General features: G+C 37.5%; 1 protein-coding gene across 1 annotated transcript; it reads right to left on the minus strand.

The window, feature by feature from the left end:
• Positions 1 to 1963: 1963 nt before the first annotated feature.
• Positions 1964 to 17877, minus strand: Gnrhr (gonadotropin releasing hormone receptor). The gene is made up of 3 exons (XM_052735301.1): positions 17341 to 17877; positions 5932 to 6151; positions 1964 to 4207 (listed from the first exon to the last, which is right to left on the minus strand). Exons 1-3 carry the CDS (start codon positions 17860 to 17862, stop codon positions 3963 to 3965), a joined length of 987 nt encoding a protein of 328 aa, XP_052591261.1. The 5' UTR covers positions 17863 to 17877; the 3' UTR covers positions 1964 to 3962.
• Between the last annotated feature and the right edge of the window lie 1306 nt (positions 17878 to 19183).

The following is a 19183-nucleotide window of genomic DNA, read 5'->3' on the forward strand; positions in this document are numbered from 1 at the left end:
TGGAACTCTAGGCATCCACAAGGAAGAAAAATTAAATCATGTCACAATAACTATGTAAAATGTTCACATATACCTGTTATTTCTAAGTATGCATTTTGTTATCAACATCTAAAATGAGACTATTTTTTACTTGATTTTTTTTCAGTTAATTATAAGAAAGAGATTAAGTTGGCTTTTATTTTATTTCTTTTCTTTTTCTTTGTGAGCAATTAAATCTGTAAACACTGAGACAGTGTTTAGGCCACAGATGGACTGGGAGATAGCTCAGTGGCTAAGAATACTTGTTGCTCTTGCAGAGGGCCCAGGTTTGATTCTCAGTACTCACAAGGCAGCTGACAACTGTCTGTAACTCTAGTTCCTGAGGACTCAGTGTCCTCCACAGGCACCAGGCCCACACACGGTACACAGATATACATGCAGGCAAAACATCAATATACATAAAATAAAAATAAGTAAATCATTAAAAAAATTCAGGCCATGGATAAAATAAATGAATTCTAAAAATATCTTACATGTCAAAAACGTAATTTCTTTGGGAGAACCATGTAAGTTCTGAGATGGACTCACTAAGGGAATCCCTAACTCAGTCCTGTTATTTATATTTCTTGAGATAGAGTGTTTAGGATTCTTACTACTCGATCCTACAAGGTATTGTTCTCTCTAACAGTCTGAAAATGAACTGATACAAGCTTTGCTCAATTAACTATTTAGTCTGATTAACTTCTTCAAGAAACTGAATTACTTAAAGAACTGAAATTTATGACAAGTTCAATAGGCTAAGTAAAATAAAAGAACCAAGATAGTTCCTTAATTATCTGACATATTGGATTTACTCGGCATGACATTTACTTTCTACTAATAATCTTCGTCTCTTGTAGTAGTACAGTACATGAATGTAATATCAGATTTGAAATACTCTGTTGAGCGATGTAACTTTCTTTTTTTTTTTTTTTTTTTTGGTTTTTCGAGGCAGGGTTTCTCTGTGTAGCTTTGCGCCTTTCCTGGAACTCACTTGGTAGTCCAGGCTGGCCTCGAACTCACAGAGATCCGCCTGGCTCTGCCTCCTGAGTGCTGGGATTAAAGACGTGCGCCACCACCGCCCGGCGCGATGTAACTTTCATTTAAAGGACATGTTTAAAATGGACACTGTGAACTTTCGTTTAAATCCATATCTATATGTATGAACCACAATATTGACATAGAATTCTTCTTGTAAATTTTCCCAAACATATTGAACCTTAAACAAGTTTAGTTTTGTCATTTAAGAATGACTAAGCAGCCGGGCGGTGGTGGCGCACGCCTTTAATCCCAGCACTCGGGAGGCAGAGCCAGGCGGATCTCTGTGAGTTCGAGGCCAGCCTGGGCTACCAAGTGAGTTCCAGGAGAGGCGCAAAGCTACACAGAGAAACCCTGTCTCGAAAAAAAAAAAAAAAAAAAGAATGACTAAGCATACTGAAGTGATACAGATTCAATATTACCATTTGCGTGCATGTATATGAACATATATGTGAACAAACAAATATAGTTAGATACATTTTATTATAGTAATTTCCATATATATAATCAAACTGGGAGTATTAAACTTTTTTTTGTACCTTTTTTGGCAGTCTGGCTTAGTTGGTAAATTCTTTCTTTGGATAGTAATAGTAAATGTCTAAAATAATACAAACAGAACTAAAACAAAAATACATTGACATAATTTTATTCATGGGCTACATAAGTTAAGGATCACTGTATCTAGATAGCCATATAGAAAATATATCTTTAAAATGCCCAAGGCAATACCTGACTAGAAAAGTTTCTTGAACACATAAGAAACCAGCTGAGAGACATGCATTTTAAACAGAGATGTAATAAAGCCCTTAGGTTTACCTTGTACATATCTATCATTTTTTTTTTTTTTTTTTTTTTTTTTTTTTGGTTTTTCGAGACAGGGTTTCTCTGTGTAGCTTTGCGCCTTTCCTGGAACTCGCTTTGGAGACCAGGCTGGCCTCGAACTCACAGAGATCCACCTGGCTCTGCCTCCCGAGTGCTGGGATTAAAGGCGTGCGCCACCACCGCCCGGCCATATCTATCATTTTTGCTTTAAATCCAGAAGTAAGATTTATCATCATTTTAGGAGTAAGTATGTTATGAAGATACTTGGGGTACATTGGTATTGTTGTGACTGAGCTAAGTCCTGTGTCATCTACACAGTCTTGGTATGAGTACACATGTAAACTTTGAGCATTTCTTTCAGCACATGGAAAACTTTGAGTTCCACGCAGTTGAACTATAGAACTCTATCAGTGATTTCTACCAGTTATTTTTTTTAATAGAAAGTGTGATTAACACAGAAGATAAAAAAGAGAGAGAATATTGGATAAATAAAGTGGGATCTGAAAAAATATCCTACAGTCCTGTAAAACCCCAAACATAAAATAAGAAAGGGAAGGGAAGAAGGGGTTTGCCATGGGTCAGTAGTTTGCTTTCTGTAACCGCACACAGCCTTGTGCAGCATTACACGGTTCACATCGATATCTATTAGACAATTGGTGACTTTGAGTTCTCACACTTTCCCACCAAGTGGGTAGTATACCACTTTTATTTTCACCTCCTCCCATTTTTTATGAAAATGGTGGGCCTGGCCTGAGCTGAATGAAACGCGCGATACTCTGCAGACATAAATGGGAACTGTATTTTTTTTTTTTTTTTAGCAGTAGGCATTGGTTTCACACTTACAGTTTTATTTTTCCCTTTTCCCTCTAATATTCTCTGCTGTTGTCCTTGATGTGTATAGGGGGAAATCGTATGGTTTCCTACCTTGAGTTCCTTTTATTTATCAAACCTCCTCTTTTTGTTTGTATATTTCCTTGATGTCTTTCTTTCATTGGCTTTCCTCATTTATTTGTGGGAAATGATTCAGTAGGATAAGGAGATAGACAAAAATCTCACCACATTATTAAAAATGGATTGTATGTTATGTTTACAAGGTAATTAGTATATGCATTTTGTTAATTGTACTAAATCAGGATTCATGGCAGTCAGTTAACATAAACCCCATATGTTGTATAGTCTATAGAATATTCTAATAGCCCATGAAAGAATCTATCCCCTTTAAAGACCTTGTTGTGTAGTGGTATGTCTAATCTGCAGCATGTGAATGGAATTAATCTGTATCATATAAATAATTTTGCCAGGATGGTGGAATTGGTTGCTGAATAAGAATAGAAATGTGTTTCAAGCCAAAGAGAATCGGGTCTTTTAATCATGGGAGTCAAAAATTGACCTATGGACAGTGATTCTACTGTCTCCATGCCATACGTGCTGTGATAGCATCAGTCTGTTCCTGCTGCTGACAGATGGACAGTGATTCTACTATCTCTGTGCTCCAGGTGTTGTGATAGCATCGGTCTGCTATTGCTGCTGGTGTGTGGACGTGATTCTAGTGTGTGTGTGTGTGCTCCAGGTGTTGTGATAGCATCAGCCTGCTATTACTGCTGACGTATGGATGTGATTCTACTGTCTCTGTGTGCCGTAGGTGTTCTGATAGCATCGGTCTGCTATTGCTGCTGAGCCCCTTTAAGGAAAAAAACTCCCCGAACTATGCTGATGTTATGAATATGTTCTGGGTTCCTAACCTTACGTTTTGGTATCTTTTAACCTTAGGATGTAGTTATTTTAAATATTTATAGATGATTATTTAAGGAGGAAGTGAAAAACACAAATCGTATGTGATAAAACTTCAGACAAGGCAGAGGTCAGTTTAGAAGCTCATGATTAAGGACACATTTCAGTATTTTTTGAAGGTCTTTTCCTTTTGTTTGAGGCTCTGACAAGAAACTGTGTACAGGAACCAGGTTGATAACCTAAGCTTAAACCCTGCCTTGCTTGTATATAGGTGTGTGGCAAGCTATGAGCTTACTCTGAGCTGGTGAAATTAGTTACTTTGCTTCTATATTCATTCTTGTGCAGTCTCCCCATTACAAAGAGAAATATCCATATATAAGTGGGTCAAAGCATGGGTTTAGAAAAGCAAAGAGAAAGAAGAAGTGATTAACAGGCTCCGAAACTCTGTTTAACATTTCTGGATCAAACCAGTACCAGATTCCTAGGACATAGTAGGGAGTCCAGCAGACAATAAACGAGGTGGCAAAGGCGACTGTCATCTTTAGAGTTCTCAGTCGAGCTCTTGGGATGTTATTCTTGGATTGATTCAGCTGTAGTTCTATGAGATACAGGGAAAAGAGTGAGTGTTTAAAGTCGGCTTCCTCACAAAGCCAAATGATAACAAGTGGAAGAGAGGTTCACTAATCTACCTATTGACTATAGGAAAAACAATTCCAACCATGGCAATTCACTTGAAAAGGTTCCTACCCCACCCCACCCCAACCAGGTGTAGCAGTGCTTTCTTGTAATACCGAGGGAGCAAAGGCAGAGGGCTAGCCTGGGCTCTCTAATGAAACTGTCTCAGCAAAGAAACAAATACGCTTTTAGAGCAAGTTTTCCTCTGGGAAAGAATGAAGAGAAGAGTGCTCTTAAAATCAAACCAAGGAGGATTGAAAAATGGAGGCATTTACACAGTTGAATATGACATTGTTTGTTTGCTATATTCTGGATATCAGATATTTGGTGTATTAGCCCAGTGGGAGCATATCTTCAGTGCTTATCCTGAGTTTTATGGAGTAATTGTCCTTTCTTCCTTTAAAATTTTTTATTTATATATGTTAATTATGCACAGCAATGACTTCACTCTGAAATATATGTCTGTATATGTACATATACATATCTATATCCAAATACCATATATATCTGTATTTGTATGTGTGTATGTATGTATGCATGTATGTGTGTATGCATGTATCTATCTATCTATCTATCTATCTATCTATCAATGTATCTATCTATCTATCTATCTATCTATCTGTTATTTGGATCATATTCATTCCTTCCTCCATAGCCCTCTTGTCCCCTTCCTATTCTTTTCTCTACCAAAAAAATATAGTTTTATTCCAAGATGGAAAATGAGAACATGAGATGTAATTAGCAAGCAGATCTCATCTATAAATTGAGTATATTGTGAAAATACTATTCCAAGGGGTGATTGTGAATTATTTAATAACCTAAAATTTGTGAACTGCTTACCACAGTATTTAATACACTACCACTCTTGCCTAAGGGTTGCTGTTTAAATATTGTTTGTTAGCAGAGGTGTCGCTGGTGATTTGAGTGTGAGTAGGCTGGAACTGGAGACCTGAAAGCAAGAAAGCTGCCCCCCTCCCCCCCCCCCCCCCCCGCTCCTTACTGTAGGCTATTTTGGGTGAGCTAGCCTAGGCAGTGATGGAGAGCTCTCCTGCATAGTGATGAGGGAATGCTGGTGGGCTGACCAACCCAGCTACCACCCAGACCCAGAACCAGGGCTATGAGTTGGCCCACCCTAACATCCACCTCATTTATTAACTGTTGAAGCATGTACAGGGATGAACCTACAGATCCAAAGCAGCAGAAACTCCATGACACAGGACAATAGCAGGATATCCAAGAGGAGCCCCAGTGAGAGCCCATTTTCAGTGGCTTAGAAGTCAGAGGCCTCCAGACAAACCAATGCCTCATAGCAACAAACACTTTCAAGTAAAGATGAATGGACTAAAGGTAAACTGTGTGATTCAATGGGCCACACTACTGCTTCCACAACAAGATTCTTCTCTCTCTCTCTCTCTCTCTCTCTCTCTCTCTCTCTCTCTCTCTCTCTCTCTCTCTCTCTCTCGGTTTTGTCTTGTTTTTTTTTTTTTTTTTTTTTTTTGGTGGGGGAGGTTGCAAGAGCAGAGGTGAATGTGAGGGGACAGGGAGGTAAGTGGGATCAGAATGCATGGTGTGACATCCACAAAGAATCAATAAAAGTTAAAAATATCGTATGTCTACAGTTATTATTAAAATCTTAGGAATACGTACTGCGTGGATTCCGATGAAGGACCCGTGTGAGGGTGAAGATGATTTTGGTGTTGCAGATCAGCGTGATGAGAAGGGGGAAAATGAAGAGGCAGCTGAAGGTGAAGAAGTTGTAAAACGCTTGGTGCCACCATTGCGGAAAACTGCAGTGTGTCACACATTGAGAGAAAACTTCTGCTTGCCCAGAGCCATCTTCTAGGTAGATCATCCTGAAGATATATAACTATGAAATAAGAAGAAAAAGTTATGTGTCTTTTCCCAAAAGCATTCCTTTCTTCACGCTGCTAGTCCCCATACCTAAAGCAGTTTCTAAGTTCCTTGGCATCACATTTTGACAATTATATTGAAACTTGTGAGTGAGGTTTACTTGAACCACGTTTTCATTAGTTTGGATGACCTGTAGGGTTTTGTAATTGGTGGAATTATTTCAGCCTTGAAGAACAATGATCACTTGAAGACTTAAGCCTCACTTGCCCTTTCACTTCCCCCATTTTATTCCAAGCAGCCTTGTTGAAAGTGATTTTGTTCATTCTATATCCACAGTGTTTAAAACTATGCCTTTTAGATTGTATCCATTAACATACATATTCAATTTGTTTTAGACATTGAAAGGCCTAATAATATGGTATACTTTTTAAAATGGCCAAAGTGTATAAACGGTGTAGAGGCTTCTACCCTGGTAATATTAAGTGGAATGCAGGTGTAAGGGTCTTATTAAATAAGAAACACAGAGCCAAATGCAGAGTTAAAAGCCCAAGAGGTCAGAGCAGTAACTGACAGCTGAGACTTAAAACCGTCTTTCTTACCCTTCACTGCTGCTGTCGTCCTTCCCCTCAGCAAGAGACCTACTTCCTGTGTATCTGTCTTTTTATTGACTTTCTGTTCTGCCTTCTCATTGGTTGTAAACCCAAGTACATGACCTCCTTATCACTGCCTGTCTATACAGACCTCCAGGTCTTCTATGGTTGGTATTGAGATTAGAGGCATGTGTCTCCATGCTGGCTGTATCCTTGAACACACAGAGATCTATCTGTCATGTGATCTGGATTAAAGGTGTGCGCCACCACTGCCCGGCTTCTGCTATGGCTTGTTATTAGCTCTGACCCCCAGGCAACTTTATTTATTAACATACAAATAAAATCACATTTCAGTACAAATAAAATATCACCATAGTGGAAGATAGATGTGAATAGTGACATTGGAAGAAGAGGCTGGTAGAAGGTAAACCATTCCTGTTTCTTATAGCCTGAAAAGTTATTATATAACCTGGACACCAGATTTCAGTACACAACTTCAATTTTAGAGATAAAAGGGCCGGGTGGTGGTGGCACACACCTTTAATCCTAGCACGCGGGAGGCAGAGCCAGGCACATCTCTGTGAGTTTGAGGCCAGCCTGGTTTACAGAGCGATATCCAGACAGGACAGGCATCAAAAACTACACAGAGAAACCCTGTCTCGGAAAAAAAAATAGAGATAAAAGGTTTTAACAGGCTGATAGCCATGAGTTCAATAGTGAATGTCACCTTGAGCAGTCTCAGAAAGAAGTTAGCTTTGAGGCAACCAAGAAAACTAAAATCGTTTCTTGGTGACTGTATCTCCTGGGATAAGAAAGCCTCTTTGTGTTTAAACACCCTGAGGCTGCAGATAGGTTTCTTCCACTGTATCAACACTAAGGCTCCTGGGATGCTTCCCACACAGGTCCACTAAAGGAGTGCTTATGTCCTTAAAAGACCTGAGCTTCCTTATGCTATTTTCCCTTTGTCCTTTTGTCTCCCCTAGGCTGTGGATTATGCTCATTGTTAATGATAAACCTGATTGCTGATGGCTAGGCAGGAAGAGATTGAGCACAAGAGCAGGACTAGGAGAATTCTGGGAAGAGGGAAGGCAGAGTCTGGGCAGACACTGCCAGCCACCCAAGAAGCAAGATGTAAAAGAATCAGTAAGTCACAGGCCACATGGCAATACATAGATTAATAGAAATGGGTTAATTTAAATGTAAGAGCTAACTAACAATATGCCTGAGCCATCAACCAAACATTTATAATTAATATAAGCCTCTGAGTGATTATTTGGAAATGGCTAAGAGACTGGGCAGGACAGAAAAAGCTGGTTATTTGGGAACTGGCAGGTGGGAGAGAAGCCTCTATTTATATATAGTGGCCAACATTGGGGCCCATATATCCACATAAAGCCTGAGAAACTTAAAAAAAGGGAGGGGGAAGGTCTTTTTTAGAACACATAAATGAAGCCAAAAACAGCTTCCTAATTGTGTCTCTCATGCAGTCCATGGTAAAGAGATGCTGCAGTATTTGGGCTTGAGCTATAGCATGGCAGATTCCTGCCACAGTACACAGAGGGGTCTCCAAGCTGGGCAGTGTGCACAGTGTGGCAGGTCTAGCTATTGCTTACAGACACACAGGATTACAGAAACACAGTAAAGACAGGTTCAGATGGAAAAAAAAAAAACCTCTAAACAGGTCAGAGATGTGCATAGGCTTGCAGGAGAGAGGAAAAGGGGTATAGACAGACATAAATTTAAAAAATAATCTTAATAAAGTCCTTGAGAGAGGAGTAGAGTAATAAAAAAATTATGATAAGCCACATAAGGGCGGAAAATGCACAGAGTCTGGGTTATGTATCTAATTGTGTTGTCTTTAAAACTTGACTGCTATGAGACATTTGATTATGGAAGCTGTTAGACTAAACCAACCTATATATTTAAAAAATACCTTGACTCCAAAATTTAAGTCAAAAGGTATGTATGTCACTTTGGAGGAAAGCTTATGTTTTTGTTTCAGCAGGAAATGAGAGACTGTGGGTTCATTCTGGATTAAGAAAAATCAGGTTTGATCTAGGAAGACCCCATGAAATCCTAACTGCAGACATGAGAAAATAAACCTAAAGTAACTACAAGACACATGTTATATATTTACCTCCCCAAACATAAAACAAAAAATTATCTTTGACTGGCTTGTATACAATGATACAATGCACAGTTTATATTTGTATTTATATATATATATATATATATATATATATATATATATATATATATATTACCTTTAAAAGTTTATATATTTTCAGAACAAGGGAACCAGACACCAATAAAAATGGATGGCCCAGATGAGCCAATGTTTCAATACACCTCTGTTACAGTTTCCTCTAAGTTCTATATCCGAACAGCTTCAAGGCTGATGCTGAGAAGGACCAGCTACACAAAATACCCCAGTCAGGACTTGACCATAATTCAGTTTTCTCAGGGTCTACATAAGATTACCAGTGCCCCCAATCAACAGGATGTAGTCTAGAAAACTATGCCCAAATTCCCAAAATATTGTTTATGAATGTTTGTTTTCATTTAAGAGGGTTTGGTTATAAATTGTCAATGGTCATAGTCAATCTCTTTCTAAAGAAGAAAGGAAGATATAATATAAAAATGATCAGGAAAGGGGTAGATTATTATGATGAAAAAAGGTAGTTTATTGAATCTACTTTAATCCAAAAATAACTGTTAATCTCAAAATATTTTACATTGGTATGGATTTTGATCTATTGATACAAATTTAAGATCAATTATGTTATACTGTATGTATATTTCTACTCTTGTTTAAGGTATTATGTTTATGCAGCTAATTTAAAAATGTATAATTAAAAAATACAGATTAGTAGTCATCTATAATAGTCAAACTTATAGCCATATTAGTTAGGTTTTCTAGGTATACAAAGATACATTTCAATTAAATAGGTAATCTTCAAACATTTCAAAGACTTGCAGAATATGGCATTTAAAATGTTTTAAGAACTTATACTTCTCTTGACAGTGAGACATGTCTGTTCCTGGCAGCACCGATTACTTCAAAGAGGATGACAGGTATTGAAGAAACTCCTTATGGAGTCTGCTTTCAATGTGGCAAGCCCAATTTGCTAGCAATTTGGGTAAGAAACTGCTATTGCCTGGACTGCTTGACAGTATACTGTATAAACTGGACATGCAGGAAAGTGACCACTAAGCTTTGCCAAAACAATTCAGGATGGTCCTTCAGGTTCCTGCTTCACAGAAGAAACTGCCAGACATTCTTCAGGACACAGAGGAAAGTGACTGATAAACTTTGTCAATATAGGCAGGACAGTCCTTCAAATTTCCTGCTTCACTGAAAAGTCTGCCAGATACTCTAGGCCTGAAGATGGATGCCCCAACATTACAGAAGAATTTTGGGTGACTGTCCAGGCAGGCAGACATGTCTGTCATTTCTAGCATTTTAAAAGTTGTTTACAATGCACTTCCTGTTTACTCAGGTAATATTATATCCTTCTGGGGTCTTTGATGGAGTTGAAGACTAAATGGCTGTAATTATGCTTTTCCTTAGTTATAATAAAAGATAAACTAGATACAAAACTTTAGACTCACCAAGATAAAATAGATAATTAAGTATTTTCTCTAATTTTGCTAAATGCAAATGGATTAGATAGTGTTACTGTAATCCTTACTTAATAACTGTTTTGTTGTATATAATTTTACTATGTTAATGTTAAAACCTTCCTTTTTAATTAGACAAAAAAGGGGAAATACTGTGGATTATGCTCATTGTTAATAATAAAACCGATTGGCCAATGGCTGGGCAGGAAGAGATTGAGCGCGAAAGCCAGACTAGGAGAATTTTGGGAAGAGGAAAGGCAGAGTTGGGCCAGAGGCTGCAAGCTGCCCAAGAAGCAAGAAGTGAAAGAACTGGTAAGTCATGGGCCAAATGGTGATATATAGATAGAAATGGGTTAATTTAAATGGAAGAGCTAGTCTAGTAATATGCCTGAGCCACCAGCCAAATATATATAATTAATATAAGCCTCTGAGTGGTTATTCAGGAATTGGTCCATACTCTTCAAAAATATCAATTTTTATGAAACATGGAGGTATGCAGGAATGTTTCCAGAAAAGAATACTTAGGTGACAGCATGGGAACCACCATTTAACCTTGGATATTTTTTTATTGTTGTTGTTAAATGGGCAGAAATCGGGGAAGATCTGGGAGGAATTGGGGAAGGGGAAATGGGATCAAAATCTAGTGCTTGAAAACATTTTACTTTTTTTTTTAAGGGCAGAAAATAAACTAGAACAACAAATGAAATTTCAATAGGGCACATAGCTCTCTTAAACGCAGGGCGAAGTCGGGACTGGTAAAGAAATGTCATATCTCCAACTTTTAAAGAACTCAGAAAACATTTGGGAGTGAAGACAGTTGTAGTTTGAATGTGAATGCCCATGATAGGCTCATATATTTGCATGCTTACTCCTCAGTTGAACTGTTTGGAAGGATTAGGAGGTGTGTCTAGTTGGAGGTTTGTTCTTGAGGATTGACTTTGAGGTTTCAATAGTTCACTGCAGGTCCAGTCTCTGTCTGTCTGTCTGTCTGCCTGTCTGTCTCTGTCTCTGTTTTTCTAGCTCTCAGCAACATGCGTGTTTGCTTCCTGCCACAATGATCATGGACTAACCCTCTAAAATGATAACAAAGGTCTAATTCAATGCTTTTTTTTTTAAAAATAAGAGTTGCCTTGGTCATGGTGTCTCTTCATAGCAACAGAATAGTAACTAAGATAACAGCAAATAAGAAAATGCTAATATTTGATGATGTAGAGGTTAAAGGTATCCGATAAAATCTTTGTATAGTTCTTACAACCTTGTCTTGTGTGTGAAATCCTTTTTAAAAATGATATCTTTATTTTAAAACTTTAAAAAAGCACAACTACAATCTATTAATGAAAATATTGTAAGTCATTTTCAAGAATAAATTCCAGGGCTGGAGTGTTGGCTCAGCACTTACAAGTGCTTGCTGTTTTTCCAGAGTGCCTGAGTTTGGTTCCCAGCACTCAAGTCAGGTGATTGACAACTGCCTGTAGCTGTAGCTCCGGGGATCCAATGGCCTCTTGTGGCCTTCATGAACATGCCCACACACAAATAAAAGAGAGTTGAAAAACAAGCAAATCAGTAAGTAAATGCTCATTCTTTTTTTTTTTTCTGACTCATGAAGCACATTTCTTATCTTGTCATTTCCAAGTGTGCTCCGGGGAAACTTCATTTTACTGTGTAACATTATCCAGATAAAAAGAAGAGAAGAAAAACATTTTCAAATCTAGAGCAAGTAAATTTGAAACAAATGCTTTTGTTATTATCAAATGATAGCTAATAAATACTCTTTAATTTTTTTTCTCATTGAATATGATATTTTAGTTTACTTAACAGTTGGTCCTGGATTTCTTTACTTTGTGAGGTTATGGGACTGGAGTGGAGTGGCCTCATTTTAAAAGGATTCTGAAATATCATTTTCTTTGTGGATGAGAGAAAAAAACTTGTATCTTTTTTTTTTTATTTGGGACTTGATCCTGCCTAAACTTGTGTCATATATTTGTAATTACAACATGAAATTTTCAGTTTGGGATCTTTTATCAAGTAGAAAATAAAGTTTAAATTAATCCACTAGAGGGCAACAAAGGATCATATCATCAGTCTCAAAAACTAAGAAACCCAAGCAAGTCTGCTAATTTTATTCTAAGATCCAGGTCAACTTTTCACAACATTGCAGACTGAGTCTTTCATTATCACATACTTTTCAACTTGACTTTATTTAAACTGTAGTTTAAAGTAGATCAAACATATATATTCTGTCTTGTTCTTATCAGGGTTTATTTTGTCATAATCTGGAACATTATTTCCCTTCTTTGCAAACAATTGAAGATATTTATTCCTTCTTAGAATATGATACTTTGTGCACATCAGGAATTTAGTAAAGTGGATACTGTGCAGTTAATGCTACAATCTTAATTCATGATAGATTAGTTTAAAACTAGAAGTTCAGAAAAGTACATGGGGATTCAGAATCTTACCCATAATTAATTGGTTTTAGCCTTGGTTCAATGTATTTTGTTTTCTGCACTGTGCTCATTTGAGTGGTTACTATAGGGATCCACTTTGCTTTCAGTGGTTCCTTTGTCCTTGGATTCTTTCTCCAGTTTCTGTTTATCTTTTCCTCCTTTATCCATGACTTTTGCTCTTCAGTGCTTGTTTCATTTTGCCATAATCAAGAACATTCTGTCTGCCTTCTTTGGAAGCAACTGAAGATGCTTCTTTATTCTTAGAATATGATCTTCTATCCACACTTTACCAAAGCAACTACAGCACAGACTAAATTTTTCTAAAAGCAATTAGCTTCAGTTTCTCCAGCTATAAAGGAGAGATCCTAACAGAATCTTCCCCTCAGTGATGTCATGACAACCGTGTTGTTACATGTAAAGCCCCTGGAATGGTGCCCACACAGCTAACAACGGATAAATCTCAATCATCACTATAAAACTTTGAGGCACACATCTTTTCTTTGTATCCATAAATATTTAGTCATACATCAATATCTATACCATAACACACACACACACACATATATATATAAATATAAAATACTATATCCCCCCCATCATATATACATTCATTGCTTTAAGCTTTACTTTTCCTATGGGATAGAATTGCCTGGTATGGTAGAGTGTAGCAGTTAAAACCTCCGGCTGTAACTGGCCCATGAACGCTTGCAGGCACCATTCATATTCCTGACCCTTAAGATATCAGCTTCTGTGTTAGTCCTGATTGTGTGCTTACTGTGCATGCATTGGACATGAAATGGGAGAATAACCAATGCAAAGCCCTGAGCTTCAAAGGGAACTCCAGGTTTCTAGTGTTTGCATTGGTTTTAGATAGGCTGTAAGGCCAAGGTGGCCTACAAATACACAGGATTGGCAAGGATGACCTTCAACATCTTGTCCTTTGTCTCCACCTCCCAGGGGCTAGGGGTTACAGGTATTCTGCCCTGTACAGGTGTGGGTTTCTGTAAGCAGAGAAACTGGAGTACAGAACAGGGCTCAGGACAAAATGCAGGTTTGTCTACTCACAATGAGGACCGTGGACATATGCTGAGGTCTCAAGAGGGTTCTGAGTGTTAAATCTCATCCAGAGTATCACAGACTGTTTTAATCCTGATGTTTAGCTGGATATTTGGAATTTTAAAGATCAATAAAGTTTTGATGTTCTCTTGGTTAAAAAAAAAAGGGCCAGGAAGTCTGTTGTGAAAGTTTGTCTCCTAGAAATGATAGGGTCACTGTATCCATGATACCCCAACAATAGAGCTGCATAAAAAGACTTGAAAAATGATGACATCAATAGATACGCTAACCTGGAAGGGGGAAATCTCATAGGTCCCACTCCTAGAGAAAGAACTACAGGCAATTAACAACAACTGAAAGGGGAGAATTAGTCTCTACAAGGGATGAGCCCTCTGAGAGGTGTCCAGTACCAAGAAAGTGCTCATTCCTAAATCATGTATATATAAGCAACACTAAATATACTAAGAAAATAATATTTGTATCTTTATATATCTATTTCTATATTCTATCAGCAAAGATTTTTTTTTTTCAAGACAGGGTTTCTTTGTGTAGTTTTGGTGCCTGTCCTGGATCTCACTCTGTAGACCAAGCTGACCTCGAACTCACAGAGATTTGCCTGGCTCTGCCTCCTGAGTGCTGGGATTAAAGGTGTGCACCACCACTGCCCGGCACAATGTAATATAATTTTTATGCTTATCTCTTAACTATGTCTAATATTAATTAGGTTCATAGAGATAGGTAAAGAGCCCTATGAACAAAGTAGAGTAGTGTGATTTATACCTTGCCTATAGAATTAATTGTATTATATTGACATTTCCACTCATTAGACATACCCTGGGCATCTCATACAATATTCACAGGCTTAATTTCTTCCTGCACAAAATGAGAATACTATACATAATTTATATTGTTGTAGGGAACAATCATGAAATATTGCATATAAACACATTTAGCACAATTCTGACACATATTTTGTCTTAGAATATTATTTATCATCTCATTATTATTATTGCTATTACTGAGTCTAGTACACTACTACTGTGCTTAAAACATTTGGAGTATTGCTCATGGGAGGTTAAGTATTTATTGAATTTGAGCTGTTTGTCAAGTTCAGAAGTTCATTTTACTCAGTAAATTAGCTCATGCGTCAAGGCAAGTCTCCACATATCTTCAGACCATGTTTCCTTACTCCAAAAACTAAGGAGTGTCCCATGTTTCTTGCCTACAGGCTCGTGTTAGCTGTAAAATTTAAAAGCTGTTTTGGTAATACTCCACATGAGCAAGATAAGCCAGAACATAAACTCTTCCTGCAAATACTCTGCAACTCTGAACTCTGTGGTCTTAGATGACTCTCGTTAAGGAATGTGATTTTAAATTATGTTCGGCCACACCTAAATTAGGAAATGTCTGGTCATAAATAAGAGCTCCTCCCAAGGCTCGCCTGCTGGTATATCATCTTGCCTGTCTCCCTCTTCTCTTTTTCCTTCTTTTTTCTTCTTCTGACTTACTTTTAGAAGTGATAAGACTTCTGCTATCATGTTCTGGCACAAATAGTTTTCAGTGAGTAGTGTAATTTTGTATACCTTAAGAAAGTTGAGTGATTATTATGAATGCAAGCTAAAATTTTCAAAAATTTGAATAATTCCTTTTCTGTATAAGTATTTTCTTTAGTTCTTTCTTGAAGAAAAAATATTTTCATTCTTATAATTCAGTTTTTTTTTCTTGCTGACTTCAAAAACTTATTATGAAGAAAAGAAAAAGGGGAACCTTCATTAGGTTTTCATTCCTCTAATCCCTTTAAAATCATTTTATATTAAACTTACTACTTCTTTGTCTACTTATACTTGTATTTTTAAGTTTTTCATATCCAGTTGTACATATATTTTTTATCTCCACAAAGAACGACACGCCCCCTCCACCTGCCACTGGCTCTTTCTTTGTTTCATCAATACCAGGTCCTGTATTGGGACTTAACTTGTGTTAAGTTTGAGAAAACTGACCAATAAGCATTGCTCATACTTTAAAGAAAGAAAATAGAACGTAAACCTTAGCTAAATAACCTCATTTCAATGCAACCTAATTTTAGTATGCATTGTCCACATAGGAGTAACTATGTTTTTCTCCAGGGAAATAAAAGCATTTCAGTTTTCCCCATTTCTTCTGCCACATGACACATACTAATTAAATACCCTTTCTCACAAATTAGTGAGAACACATTTACTTGGTACCTGGCAATACTTAGTGAATTCTGCATAGCAGTTTTAGTTTTTAGAGACATGGACAGTTTAGAATGTTTAGACAGATTTCTGGTTTTACAGGTAACATTTTTTGCTGGATTATTAGGAACTCTTACTTCCTATTACATTCTTATACCCTGGTTTACCATACAGAGCATTAGAAAGCATAAAGACAATTTATTCATCTATTAATAACAGGTTCTTTATTATTTGCAAGAATTTGGTCGTGTTTTCTTCAGTAATCTGATTTTTGAAGAGTCAGCTTCTGTAGGACAATTAGCCAAGAGCAACATAATAACCAACAGAATAAATGATAATTCTTTCTCGATTGCAGTGAGAGAATTCTTAGTTTGTACATAATAAATCCCAAGTAAGAAAAATTTAGGTATCTTCCACCTATGTACGTTTCATAGCTCTTAAACATTCTCTCAATTAACCACTGAATCCATTGCAACCAGAGCAAAAGGGAAAAAAAAGCTGCAGGAGCTGAACATGAAGGGAGCACACCCACAAGCCCTGTGACGTGGGAGGCTGAGGCAGGAGGCTTCAGGTTTGAGAACAGCCTTGGCAATATAACAAGACACTATTTCAAGTCCACTGAAGAGAAGGAATGAGAAAGAAGGAGCGTTGGGCATATATTCAGTTGTGAGAAGAGGATTTAGGGGGCATTTACCATGTAGTACAGATAATACTAGATATTTTAATACATTATTCATCTGATCATCACGAAAGCAAGTGAAGTAGGCATTTATCCCATTTTATGAATAAATTCAACAGAAACTTAAAGAGGTTAAGAAGTTTGCCCGAGAAGACAAAGCAGTCAGGGCTGAAGTCCATTCTCTGGCTTCCAGAGACCCAGGTCTTTTTTTTTTTTTTCTAAATAAACATAAAGGTTTTAATTTTAACATAATATAACTACATACAACAAAAAATATCAAATAAGAATTAATTTACAATATTCAGGACATTTGTAGGTAGCATAATCAAAGAAAATAATGCATTATCTATCCTATCTTAGTGAATCCAAAGTTTTACACCTAACTTACTTTTTACCATAACAAAGAGAAACTGCAACTGTAATTATCTAATCTTCAACTCCATCAAAGACCCAGAAGGGCGTAATATTATCTAACAACAGAGACATTTGGCTGCCTGGACAGTCACCCATTAAAGGCCCACACAGCAGGTGCTGCCTCAACTCAAGATTAGATACAAAATAACCATATTCACACACATTAAGGAATAACAGTTTACCTGTGGTCCTGCAAACACAATACTGAGTATCCAGGCTAGGCCGATCATGGACTGTTCAAGCTTGCTGTTGCTTTGTACAGCAAAGGGCCGAGTGATGGCCAGGGAGCGGTCCAGGCTAATCACTGCCATCATGAAGGCTGGGGCATACATAGAGAAGAGCTTCAGGTAGCTGAGAACTTTGCAGAGGAACTCCCCAGCATACCACTGTACTGTGATGTTCCACATGCCATCCAATGGCATGACAATCAGAGTCTCCAGCAGGTTGGCTAAGGTCAAATGCTTTAAGAGCACCTTCATTCTGGAGAGCTTTTTCCCTTTCTCCCTCTTCTGAGTCCACTTCTGCAGCTTCAACAAGAAAGATGCATTAAAGGCGGTAGAAAGGAGGAAAAGGAAGAACGTCACTGTTACTCGGACCTTTCCAGATAAGGTTAGAGAGGGGAGCTTGCCCTGTATCAAAGGGATGCTGTTGTTGATGGCTGAGCAAGGATTTTGGTTCTGCTCAAGAGAATCATTGTTAGCCATATTTCTCCAGTGACAGGCTTCAAGAATTGAGTCTCTGTAACGTCTGATGTTTTATTGTAACTGAACACAAAGCGCTGTTTTATTTCTGCCTTCCCCAGAGAGAAACGTCACAGGTTTACAATTATGTCAAATTTATTTTCCCCAAGATACTCTGGACTTAATGTGAAAGATCAAGGTGAACTTGTTTTGTGGGTTTGTAATCTAAAAGAGTGCTAACAGAAGATGTCAAGCACACTCTGAAGGCCAAGTGTAACTGGACCACCTCGGCAGATGGCCTGTTTTTCACAGCGTTTTATCGTAGGCGAAGAAGGACACTTGAAGTCTGATTTTGAAGCTAAAAGTGACTCATAATATTGTTCAATTAACTTTAATGAATACATTTCCTAAAAAACCGTTGTGACTAGACAGGTGCAACAGAAAATACAGAAAATAATTAAAAAAAAAACTCCGATCCAGTTAAAAATCTGTTGTTTGAAGACCACATTTCTCAAAACAATTATTTTTCTTTTTTCTATTTATTTCTTTATTTTACGTCCTGACCACATTCACTCCTTTCCCCCTCCACCCTCCTACCTTCCACCTTCCCACTCCAAGCCACCTCTCTTCTGTACTGGCTCAGAAAGGGGTCGGCCTCCCCTGGGCATCATCAAAACAATTGTTTTTCAAGGAAACATTGTTGAGTAGTCCCAGACGGGCATATCTGTTAACTTAAAACTATCCTACACAAGGCCTGAAGCTAGTACTTCAACTGTCACATACAGCCTGTTCTAATACAAACTAATCTAGAGTCAAGTTTATCAATCAGTTTTCATTATCAGAGTAGCCATGCTGAAATTATAGTAACATGATTTTTTGTTATTGTGTTGATTTTATAATTGTGTAAATATTTTTTTTTTTTTTTAAGATTTATTTATTTATTATGTATACAGCATGAATCCCTGTAGGGCAGAAGAGGGCACCAGATCTCATTACGGATGGTTGTGAGCCACCATGTGGTTGCTGGGAATCGAACTCAGGACCTCTCGAAGAGCAGTCAGTGCTCTTAACCTCTGAGCCATCTCTCCAGCCCATAAATATTTTACTTGTTATTGTTGCGCAAAATTGGCAGGGAAGCTAGATACTGAAGCAAAACTAGATACTTGCATAATTATCATAACTGAATTAATTATATAATATGATTATTTATAACCCTTTATGTCATATAATCTCCTCACATTGAGGCCACTAAGAATCCTTCTCTGTGTTAGTTGATGATACTATTAGCCATAGAAATGTTGGTATGACTTCCACTGGAATTTAGTAAGTCACAGTTGGTTGTTAT

This window comes from Peromyscus californicus, unplaced genomic scaffold (genome assembly GCF_007827085.1).
Source record: "Peromyscus californicus insignis strain IS unplaced genomic scaffold, ASM782708v3 Scaffold_13__1_contigs__length_99412109, whole genome shotgun sequence".
NCBI lineage: Eukaryota > Metazoa > Chordata > Mammalia > Rodentia > Cricetidae > Peromyscus > Peromyscus californicus.

Bases quoted from the DNA above. Each gene is read 5' to 3' on its own strand.
- Gnrhr (XM_052735301.1), bottom strand. From the start codon at position 17,862: ATGGCTAACAATGATTCTCTTGAGCAGAACCAAAATCCTTGCTCAGCC. The intron at 6,152-17,340 runs GTAAACTGTTAT...CTTATTTCATAG, and splicing joins TTGTGTTTGCAGGACCACAG to TTATATATCTTCAGGATGAT. The intron at 4,208-5,931 runs GTACGTATTCCT...TGTATCTCATAG, and splicing joins CCTTCATCGGAATCCACGCA to AACTACAGCTGAATCAATCC.